Source organism: Anomaloglossus baeobatrachus, chromosome 4, assembly GCF_048569485.1.
Source record: "Anomaloglossus baeobatrachus isolate aAnoBae1 chromosome 4, aAnoBae1.hap1, whole genome shotgun sequence".
Classification (NCBI taxonomy): domain Eukaryota; kingdom Metazoa; phylum Chordata; class Amphibia; order Anura; family Aromobatidae; genus Anomaloglossus; species Anomaloglossus baeobatrachus.
The window spans coordinates 199,494,086-199,506,441 of NC_134356.1; the positions used below are offsets into that span (position 1 = coordinate 199,494,086).

A 12,356-nucleotide genomic window follows, 5' to 3' on the forward strand; every position below is an offset into this window, starting at 1 on the left:
AAGACCTACTCCAAAAATAAGCCCTAGCGCTGTTTTGGGGGCAAAAAAAGTAAAATAAAAAAAAAGTATAAGACTGTGTTTTATTTTTGGAAAAACACTAGTGTTCTGAAGCTGCCTAGCACCAAAAACTATAGCCACGCTGATGGGAGGAAATTAACTGTATTCCCCCCGCTAGCATCTAGCTTACAGTCATAAGGGTGGCACCAGTGCGGGTTCAGTCAAAGCTCAATGTATATAACTGCACCCAAGCTGCTGACCGACAGCTCTGCATCAGTTTATTTCCTCCTGGCAGCAGGGCCTAAAGGTCCAGTCACACTAAGCAACTTACCAGCGATCCCAACAACGATAGGGATCGCTGGTAAGTTGCTAGGAGGTTGCTGGTGAGATGTCACACTGCGACGCTCCAGCGATCCCACCAGCAACCTGACCTGGCAGGGATCGCTGGACCGTCGCTACACGAGTTGCTGGTGAGCTCACCAGCAACCAGTGACCAGCCCCCAGCGCCGCGTGGAAGATGCTGCGCTTGGTAACTAAGGTAAATATTGGGTAACCAACCCGGTATTTACCTTGGTTACCAGCGCACGGAGCTACACGTGCAGAGAGCAGGGAGCAGCGCACACTGAGCGCTGCCTCCCTGCTCTCCTAGTTACAGCACACATCGGGTTAATTACCCGATGTGTACTGCAGCTACATGTGCACAGAGCAGGGAGCAGCGCACACTGCTTAGCGCTGGCTCCTTGCTCTCCTAGCTACAGCACACATCGGGTTAATTAACCCGATGTGTCCTGCAGCTACATGTGCACAGAGCAGGAGCCAGCACTGACAGTGAGAGCGGCGGAGGCTGGTAACAAAGGTAAATATCGGGTAACCAAGGACAGGGCTTCTTGGTTACCCGATGTTTACTGTGGTTACCAGCCTCCGCAGAAGCCGGCTTCTGCTGCCTGCACATTTAGTTGTTGCTGTCTCGCTGTCACACACAGCGATCTGTGCTTCACAGCGGGACAACAACAACTAAAAAATGGCCCAGGACATTCAGCAACAACCAACGACCTCACAGCAGGGGCCAGGTTGTTGCTGGATGTCACACACAGCAACATCGCTAGCAACGTCACAAAAGTTGTTCGTTAGCAGCGATGTTGCTAGCGATGTTGCTTAGTGTGACGGGGCCTTAAGTATGGACACCAGGCTGTTTCAGAACATTATTAACCTACAGATTAACCCCATATCTGCAGGTGACTAGCGTTTTGTTTCCCCCCCCCACATGACAGGTTCCCTTTATTGGCAGAATCTGATCCACAAAATGGATTGGAATAGCACATGCTTTAATTCTTCTCGACCAGAGACACAGATCACAACAGTGGTGGTGGAGCTCAGAATCTGTTCCACAGTGAAGAAAACCTTCACAACATCCACCGAAATAAAGAACACTCTCTCCAGGACTTAGGTGCTTCAGTATCTAAGGCTACCATAAAAAGAAGACTTCATGATAGAAAAATAGAGGGAGTTCTCCACAGGATAAAATCCATTAATCAGCCATAAGAATAGAAAGGCCAGAATAGCCTTCACCAAAAAGATCTAGAGAAGCCAGCCCTGTTTTGGAAAAAGCATTGTATGGACAGATGAAACTAAGATCAACCTGTACCAGAATGATAAGTATGGAGAAGGTTTGGAACGGCTTATGATCCAAAGCACACCACATCCTCTGTAACACATGGTGGAGGCAGTATGATGGCCGGGCAATGCATGCATGGCTTCTAATGGCCCTTGGTCACTAGTGATTATTGATGATGTGACTGAAGACAGAAGCAGCCGGATGAATTCTGAAGTGTGCAAGGCTATGCTTTCTGCCAACCAGATTCAACCAAATGAAGCAAAGTTGATTTGACGGCACTTCACAGTACAGATGAACAATGACCCACAACATACTGCCAAATCCACCCAGAAGATTAAGGGATAGAAGTGGAATATTCTGCAATGACCGAGTCAATCAAGTAAAGATCTCGATCCCATCGATTATGCATGTCACATGCTTAAGCCAAAACTAAAGGCAGAAAAACCCACAAACAAGCAACAACTGAAGGAAGCTGCAGTAAGGCCGGCAAAGCATCACAAAGGAGGAAACCAGCGTTTGGAGACATCCATGGCTTCCAGACTTCAGGAAGTCATTGCCTGAAAAGCATTCTCTATGAAGTATTAAAAATGGACATTTTATTTATGGTAAAGCAAAATTTGCCCAATTACCTTTGATCCCCTGAAAAGAGGCGGCTTTGTAAGAAAACTGTTTCAATTACTAAACGTTTCTCAGGTTATTTTTAACATCTTTAATTAAACCTGAAAGTCTAAACTTCAATTGCATCTCAGTAGTTTCATTTTAAATACAAAATACAGTAGTGGCATGCAGAGGCCAAACCACAAAGATTCAGTCACTGTCCAAATATTTCTGGCCCTATCTGTACATACCATTGCATAACCATACGTTCTGCTCTGTAGTCATGTCGATAGTTAAATAGTCCGCGTATAGATAGCCGATCAGCACTATGGCCTGTCACATGCACAGTCATCATGCCTTTGGAACAGCCCCACAGACATTATATACTGAGCTCTTTACTGTTATTTCAGTGATTAGGACCCTGGGAACAGGTATAAAGGGTCAAACAGAATACAACACTCAACTTTCACAAAACCTCACTCTTAATAGACAGCGGAGGTCTCCCATCAGTGCTAGAATACAGTGGCGTGAGCAATACAAGTCCTGCTGACATTTGTCACCTTTCCCAGAATTGTCAGAGATCACTCTGACTCCTACCAAGGGGGGCCGATACCTGTTTAAGTGGAGGGGTGGTCAGGCTTCCATGCTGCTGCTCCATGTAAAGTCTCTGGGACAGTCTGAGGCAGCATCTTCATCAGTCCCCCCAGCCCTCTGGTGGCTGAGGCCGCTCCTGCTTGAGTGACAGTTCTGGAGAGGAGCAGTGTGCTGCTGGCTATACAGAGCGTTTCTGAGGCGGATCCATGGAGAGGTAGTGGGGATTATGGAGCAGACTGCGCCCCTTAAAAGGGAACCAGTCACCAGATTTGGCGCCTATAAGCTGCGGCCACCACCAGTGGGCTCTTATATACAGCATTCTAACATGCTGTATATAAGAGCCCAGGCCACTGTGTAAAATGTAAAAAAAGACTTCATAATACTCACCTAACGGTCGCGCTGCGGTGGAGATGGGTCAGATGGGCGTCTCCGTTCTCCGGTGCCGGCGCCTCCTCTTTCGGCCATCTTTGTCGTCCTTCTTCTGAAGCCGGGGTGCATGACACGACCTACATCATCCACAGTAGCCAGTATTGAGGTCCTGAGCAGACTCACTCTGATCTGCCCTGAGCAGGGGAGATCAAAGTATTGGAGTGCGCCTGCGTAGGACCGGCGAGTATGTATGACGTAGACGCGTCATGCACACAGGCTCAGAAGGAGGACGAAGATGGCCGAAAGAGGAGGCGCTGACACCGGAGACGCCCATTTGACCCAACTCCACCACAGCGACCGTTTAGGTAAGAGTTATAAAGTGAGTTTTATGTTCTACACAGCAGCCTTGGCTCTTATATACAGCATGTTAGGCTAGTTTCACACTTGAGTTGAACGGCATCTGTTGCATTGTGTTGTGTGACGGATGCAACGGATGTGTTGCATATAGTGGCACAACAGATGCAATGGATGGTACAAAACAACGGAATCTGCTTTTTTTTTCCCTTTACAGTATTACTGGCGGCAGACTATTGTGAACGATCAGCCGATCACCCGGCTGTTGGGTGATCAGCTGATCGGTCAAAGCAGCCAGCCACCGGGTGATTAGCTGATCGCTCACAGCAGCCAGCCGCTAGGTGATCAGCTGATCATTCGGCCGCCGAGAATGTGTGCGGGGGGCGGAGTGCGGGGTGGGTGGAGCCGAGCGGGGCCATGGAGCTGAGGACGTCAGTGCCGGGGACTGCATGGCTGGGGACAGGTTCGTGTTAGTGTGAATGTGCGTGTGTACATGCGGAGTGGAGTGCAGGAGGGGGCGGAGCTGAGCGGGGAAGTGTTGGGCTCCCTGCACACGTAGCCAGGGTAAATATCAGGTAACTAAACAAAGTGCTTTGCTTGGTAACCCGATGTGTACCCTGGTTACGTGTGCAGGGAGCTAGAGAGAGCATGCGCAGCGAAATCCTAAGGATTCCGCTGCTCAAAAAAACGTTACATGCTGCGTTCCTTCCGCCCGGCGGAAGCAACGCAGCGTTGGCCAGCGGAAGCGACGCAGGTACTTCTGTCCCAATCCGTCATCCATACAAGTCTATGGGAAACAGCGGAATCCGTTAACTGATTCCGCTGTTTTCCAAAAGGGCGGCTTGCGACAGAAGGTAATTAACGCAAGTGTGAAACTAGCCTTAGAATGCTGTATATAATAGCCTACTGGTGATGGCCGCAGCTTATAGGCCTTATAATCTGGTGACAGGTTCCCTTTAAATGTGCCCAACATTACATTCAATCAAGGGACATAGCATGGTCTGTGGTGAGACCCCTAACAATCTCATACTTTTCACCCTATCCTATGGATAGATGATTTCTCAATTCTGGGGCACCCCCCCATTTATTGGAAATGCACTATTAGGGACCTGTGTAACTGATCTCCAAAGCCTCCTGCAGGATTCTGGGCCCCAGGGAAAATATATGGCAGGCCTGCAAGTAACAGCTTATATGTATAATACAGATACCTCCTCTGGACCCAACGGGGGCCAAGTGTGGCTGATACATCTGCACCCCAAGTACTGCCCCCTCTGCTTGGCCTTATGACCCAGTCGAACCTATCCAGAGCCACAAGGACTTTTTTTTTTAACATCATCAATGAACAACTTTTAGGCACACTTACAGTTGTAACCAATAAGACACATTTGTATGTTTTTCTCACTGACATGAAAGCAGAATAAATCATTCCCGCGAAAGAGCGCGCGAAAGAGCGCGAAAGAGAAAGAAAGTGCGCGAAAGAGAGCGCGAAAGAGAAAGAAAGAGAAAGAAAGAGAAAGAAAGAGAAAGAAAGAGAAAGAAAGAGAAAGAAAGAGAAAGAAAGAGAAAGAAAGAGAAAGAAAGAAAGAGAAAGAAAGAGAAAGAAAGAGAAAGAAAGAAAGAGAAAGAAAGAGAAAGAGAAAGAAAGAAAGAGAAAGAAAGAAAGAAAGAGAAAAAGTTAGAAGGCATTTTAATTACTTTCTTCAAAGAAAAAAGTTTACATATACTAAGCATACTATGCCTTTAAATAATATGGGATAGCCCATATGATGATGTCATGTCTTTGGAAGGTTCTGATAGGTTTCTTGGCAACATCAGAGTTAATTATAGACACCTGTGTATGTATTTTAATGCACACCTGAAACACACTGCTTCTTTGTGTAGCATCATAAGAAAGTTAAAAGAAATCAGCCAAGATCTCAGGAAGAGAATTGTGGTCTTGCACAAGTCTGGTTCATCCTTGGGTACAATTTATCGAGAACCTAAAGGTGCCTTGTTCATCTATACAAACAATTATATGCAAATACAAACAAGATGGGAATGTCCAACCATCATACTGCTCAGGAAGGAGACTGGTTCGGTGTACCAGAGATGAATGTGCTTTGGACAGACATGTGCATAGCAACCCAAGAACAAAAGACAGACCATGTGAAGATGCTGGTGGAAGCTGGTAAGATAGGTGTCATTATCCACAGTGAAATGAAGATTGTATCAACATGGGCTGAAAGACCACTCTGCCAAGAAGAAGCCATTACTCCAAAAGCAACATAAAAAAAGCCAGATTAATGTTTGTAAATGCACACAGGAACTAAGACCTTAATTTTTAGAGACATGCCCCGTGGTCTGCCAAAACTAAAATTGAACTGTTTGACCATAATGACCATTGTTACCTTTGGACGAAAAGGGAGATTCTTTCAAGCCTAAGAACACCATCCCAACTGTGAAACACGGGGGTGGCAGCATCATGTTGTGGGGTTGTTTTACTGCAGGAGGGACTGGTGTACTTAAGAAAATAGAAGGCATCATGAGGATAGAAGATTATGTGGCAATAATGAAGCAACATCACAAGACAACAGCCAGGAACTTAAAGCTTGGGCGGAAATGGATCTTCCAAATGGACAATGACCCGAAGCTACTGCCAAACTGGTTACAAAGTGGCTTAAGGATAACAAAGTCAATGTTTTGGAGTGGCCATCACAAAACCCTGATTGCAATCCTATTGAAAATGTATGGGCAAAGCTCAAAAGGCCGATGCGAGCAAGGCGACCAACAAACATGACTCAGCTACACCAGTTCTGTCAGGAGGAATGGACCCAAATTCTTACTAACTATTGTGAGAAACCTGTGGAAGGATATCCAAAATCTTTCACCCAAGTCATACAGTTTAAGGACAATGGCACCAAATACTAATGAAATGTACAAGTGCATCTCAATAAATTAGAATAGCATCAAAAAGTTAATTTATTTCAAGTGTTTATTTCTCTTAATGTTGATGATTATGGCTTCCAGCCAATGAAAACCCAAAAGTCATCTCAGAAAATTAGAATAATAGATAAGACTCAGAAATGTATGTACAGTAAATGCACTCAATCCTGGGTCGGGGCTCCTTTTATATGAATTACTGCATCAATGCGGTGTGGCATGGAGGCGATCAGCCTGTGGAACTGCTGAGGTGTTATGGAAGCCCAGGTTGCTTTGATAGCAGCGTTCAGCTCCTCTGCATTGTTGGGTAGGGTGTCTCATCTTCCTCTTGACAATACTCCATAGATTCTCTATGGGGTTTAGGTCAGGGGAGTTTGCTGGCCAATCAATCACAGTGATACAGTGGTTATTAAACCAGGTATTTAGAAGAGGGGACAGGAGCTAACTCCTGCTGAAAAATTAAATTTCCATCTCCAAAAAGCTTGTCGGCAGAGGGAAGCATGAAGTGCTCTAAAATTTCCTGGTAGATGGCTGCGCTGACCTTGGTCTTGATAAAACACAGTGGACCTACACCAGCAGATGACATGGCTCCCCAAATCATCACTGATTGTGGTAACTTCACACTAGACCTCAAGCAGCTTGGATTGTGGCCTCTCCACTCTTCCTCCAGACTCCAATGAGCAACAGTCCAGATCTTTTTCTCCTTGGCCCAGGTAAGACACTTCTGGCGTTGTCTATTGGTGGCACAAGGAATGCAACACTTGTAGCCCATGTCCTGGATACGTCTGTGTGGGGTGGCTCTTAAAGCACTGACTCCAGCAGCAGTCCACTCCTTGTGAATCTCCCACAAAGTATTGAATGGCCTTTTCTTAACAATCCTATCAAGGCTGTGGTTATCCTGGTTGCTTGTGCACCTTTTTCTACCACACTTTTTCCTTCCACTCAAATGTCCATTAATATACTTGGATACAGAACACTGTGAACAGCCAACTTCTTTAGCAATGACCTTTTGTGGCTTAGGCCGGTTTCACACATCCGGCTTTTCGCCGGTTTGCCGGATCCGGCGCTCTCCCGTACAGACAATACAGTACAGTGACAGCGCTGTAACTTCCGGGTCACATGCGCCGGTCACATGACAGCATGTGACCGGCGCTTGTTGCGCTGTCACTGTACTGTAGTCACTGTATGGGAGAGCGTCGGATCCGGCAAACCGGCGAAAAGCCGGATGTGTGAAACCGGCCTTACCCTCCTTGTGGAGTGTGTCAATGACTGCCTTCTGGACATCTGTCATGTCAGCAGTCTTCCCCATGATTGTGTAGCCTACTGAACCACACTAAGGGGCTATTTTAAATGCTTAGAAAGCCTTTGCAAGTGTTTTGTGGTAATTATTCTAATTTTTTGAGATAATGACTTTTGGGTTTTCATTGGCTGTAAGCCATAATCATTAACAGAAATAAACACTTGGAATAGATCACTATGTAATGACTCTACAGTGTATCCACCGCCATTAACTTGAGAACGGCGGCACCTATAGGCATAGAAGTGGTGTCTAGGTATAGTAAAGTAGCCATGCACTATGCAATGAAACCACCTATAGCACCACCTGGTTGAAAACAATGGAGTTAGCATTTTTATATCGAAAATGGAACGAGAGAGAAAAAAAGTGAATTAAAAAATTGCAGGGCATCATCAATTCAATACGAATCGACACCTTGCATACAGAAATGCTATGATATGAAACCCATGACCCCCCCAGAACATTGAATGCTGGTCACGCATATGGCGCTCATTTAACTTTGATGGTCAAAGTGGCCACCGTCAGCTGCAATGTACATCTGGACTCTGGACAGCATACTGTATCTTGCTGCACGTTGTGCAATATGGTAGGTGACACGTTTGCACAAGCATCTGTGATACGTCGTCGTAGGTCCTGCAATGTTGGTGGAGGGGTCGCAGACACCTGTTGTTTAATGTGACCTCACAGAAAGAAGTCCAATGGGGTCAGGTCAGGTTAGCGTGGAGGCCACTCCACACAGCCACCATACCCAATGACTTGTAGGAAGGTCCCCATGAGGTATCGCTTCACGTCCGCAGCCTTGTAAGTTTTACTCATAGCATTTCTGTATGCAAGGTGTTTATTTGTATTGAATTGATGATGCCCTACAACTTTGTAATTCACTTTTTTTTTCTCTATCTCGTTCAGTTTTCGAGATAAAAATGCTAACTTCGTTGTTTTCCACCAGGTGGCGCTATAGGTGGTTTCATTGCATAACGCATGGATACTTTACTATACCTAGACACCACTTCTATGCCTATAGCTGCCGCCGTTCTCAAGTTAATGGTGGTGGACAGGATATGGGTGGACACACTGTATATACAGTATGTGTAATGCTTTTTGTGTTCAATTACTGAAATAAACTTTTTGCTGATATTCTAGTTTATTGACTTGTATGTAAGCTTTTGACTTTGCAGAAAGTAATAAAAATGCCTTAAAACATTCCCCCTCAAGATTCTGGCATTTGGCAAATATAAATAATTTTGGTTCCTAACTAACGTAAAACGGGAAAGGTTTATTTTGCTTTTCTGTGTCTTTATAGATAGTGAATGTAAATTTCTGGTTTCAGCTGTATTACTTGTCTCCATCCCTAGAGTAGTGAGCAAGGTAGAGATGTGTTTACCTCTGGCAATAGAGCCTTTAGATATTTATTATGTAAATAGTTTCTATGCAGGATTCCACCATACCATCACTGCTGACCCACGCCGAATACAGAAGGACTATGCATTCTGGATGATACTTGAAATACGAAGATGAGCAGCAAGACAGATCCAGTATAAGCCAGTGCCAGGTGACAACATACTGGATGGGTGCCATGAGTGGTATATAGGATTATCAGAAGTTGTAGGAGTACCTGAGCATAGAAGCCTCCATTCCTGGTCTATTATCTATTACCAGGAGGAGCTATCCAAGGCGTATACTAAACAGTCTATTACCACTACCAGGAGGAGTTATTCTATGTGTATATTGGAGTGGTCTATTACCAGGAGGAGCTATACTAGGTATACATTAGAGCAGTCTATTACCAGGAGGAGCTATACATTAGAGCAGTCTATTACCAGGAGAAGCTATACTAGCTGTACACTGGAGCAGTCTATTACCAGGAGGAGCTATACTAGCTGTACACTGGAGCAGTCTATTACCAGGAGGAGCTATCCTTAGAATACACTGGAGCAGTCAATTACCAGGGGGAGCTATCCTAGGGGTACACTGGAGCAGTCTATTACCAGGAGGAGCTATCCTAGGTGTACACTGGAGCAGTCTATTACCAGGAGGAGCTATCCTAGGTGTACACTGGAGCAGTCTATTACCAGGAGGAGCTATCCTAGGTGTACACTGGAGCAGTCTATTACCAGGAGGAGCTATCCTAGGTGTACACTGGAGCAGTCTATTACCAGGAGGAGCTATCCTAGGTGTACACTGGAGCAGTCTATTACCAGGAGGAGCTATCCTAGGTGTACACTGGAGCAGTCTATTACCAGGAGGAGCTATCCTAGGTGTACACTGGAGCAGTCTATTACCAGGAGGAGCTATCCTAGGTGTACACTGGAGCAGTCTATTACCAGGAGGAGCTATCCTAGGTGTACACTGGAGCAGTCTATTACCAGGAGGAGCTATCCTAGGTGTACACTGGAGCAGTCTATTACCAGGAGGAGCTATCCTAGGTGTACACTGGAGCAGTCTATTACCAGGAGGAGCTATCCTAGGTGTACACTGGAGCAGTCTATTACCAGGAGGAGCAATCCTAGGTGTACACTGGAGCAGTCTATTACCAGGAGGGGCAATCCTAGGTGTACACTGGAGCAGTCTATTACCAGGAGGAGCAATCCTAGGTGTACACTGGAGCAGTCTATTACCAGGAGGAGCTATCCTAGGTGTACACTGGAGCAGTCTTTACCAGGAGGAGCTATCCTAGGTGTACACTGGAGCAGTCTATTACCAGGAGGAGCTATCCTAGGTGTACACTGGAGCAGTCTATTACCAGGAGGAGCAATCCTAGGTGTACACTGGAGCAGTCTATTACCAGGAGGAGCAATCCTAGGTGTACACTGGAGCAGTCTATTACCAGGAGGAGCTATCCTTGGTATACACTGGAGCAGTCTATTACCAGGAGGAACTATACTAGGCGTACACTGGAGCAGTCTATTACCAGGAGGAGCTATCCTAGGGGTATCCTGGGCTGACCAGTGCCCTGAACCCCACACAATACAGTGGGGGCAGCATGCGGTGCAGACCCCCTCTCCGGTCAGGGGCTGGAGGCAGCCTGGCAGTGCTGGTTACCCCTCAGCGGGCATTATCTGCACCGGGCCAGTATCAGACAAAAGAGCAGCGAATCTCTTCATCTCCCCTCCTCCCCCTCTCTCCTCCTCTTCCACACCATCCTTCCTTCTTTCTTTCCTCACCTCCGGTCCCGTCCGAGTTCTCGTTCAAGCTGCCCGAGGAGTCGTGGTGAGTGCCCACACACCCTCCCATGGGTGCCGGCGGGGGCAGCCTCTGCCGTTATCTCCCTCTTGCCTTCACACGGGCGGGCGCGCTCACGCTGCGCGTCACCGAAACCGTGGACGAGGAAGAGAAAAGAGAGCGTCGCGGGAGCGCGCTCGTGACGTCACTGAGCTCCACACCCCGCCGTATCCACCTCCTTGTACCGTGCTGATGACGTCACTGAGCGGGTCCATTCAGCTGCTCTCATTGGATGTGTGTGACTGTGAGGAGGACAGGAGCCGGCATGTGCCTTTATAACGGCGCAGTCCTGCTGCCCTGCCACAATTCCCGAAACGCAATGGTGTTTTCCGGCCTGCCAAGAGCCTACCGTGAGCTGCCCTCGGTTAGCTGCGGTGTGCCTGGCATGATGTGTATTCAAGAAGACTGACTATACTCAGAAATAGCTCATAATAAAGCAAGGCCCTACACTACAGTGCCCATACATTATACTGCCCTTCTATACTGAGTGTAGGCCAGAGGAAGTGTTCAACTAGTAATAGTACACCCCTGTGCCTCCCCATAGTAATAGTACACCCCTGTGCCTCCCCATACTAATAGCACACCCCTGTGCCTCCCCATAGTAATAGTACACCCTGTGCCTCCCCATAGTAATAGTACACCCCTGTGCCTCCCCATACTAATAGCACACCCCTGTGCCTCCCCATAGTAATAGTACACCCCTGTGCCTCCCCATAGTAATAGTACACCCCTGTGCCTCCCCATAGTAATAGCACACCCCTGTGCCTCCCCATAGTAATAGTACACCCCTGTGCCTCCCCATAGTAATAGTACACCCCTGTGCCTCCCCATAGTAATAGTACACCCCTGTGCCTTCCCATAGTAATAGTACACCCCTGTGCCTCCCCATAGTAATAGTACACCCCTGTGCCTCCCCATAGTAATAGCACACCCCTGTGCCTCCCCATAGTAATAGTACACCCCTGTGCCTCCCCATAGTAATAGTACACCCCTGTGCCTCCCCATAGTAATAGTACACCCCTGTGCCTTCCCATAGTAATAGTACACCCCTGTGCCTCCCCATAGTAATAGTACACCCCTGTGCCTCCCCATAGTAATAGTACACCCCTGTGCCTCCCCATAGTAATTGCACATCCCTGTGCCTCCCCATAGTAATAGTACACCCCTGTGCCTTCCCATAGTAATAGTACACCCCTGTGCCTCCCCATAGTAATAGTACACCCCTGTGCCTTCCCATAGTAATAGCACACCCCTGTGCCTTCCCATAGTAATAGTACACGCCTGTGCCTCCCCATAGTAATAGTACACCCCTGTGCCTTCCCATAGTAATAGCACACCCCTGTGCCTCCCCATAGTAATAGTACACCCCTGTGCCTTCCCATAGTAATAGTACAC

General features: G+C 47.0%; 1 protein-coding gene across 1 annotated transcript in view; it reads right to left on the reverse strand.

The window, feature by feature from the left end:
* UBTD2 (ubiquitin domain containing 2) overlaps positions 1-11,058 on the reverse strand; it is a 133,376-nt gene extending 122,318 nt beyond the window's left edge. The window contains exon 1 of the mRNA XM_075342353.1: positions 10,904-11,058. Within this exon, the coding sequence (XP_075198468.1) occupies positions 10,904-10,973 (70 nt within the window). The 5' untranslated portion in view covers positions 10,974-11,058. The remainder of the gene's footprint in view (positions 1-10,903) is intronic.
* Between the last annotated feature and the right edge of the window lie 1,298 nt (positions 11,059-12,356).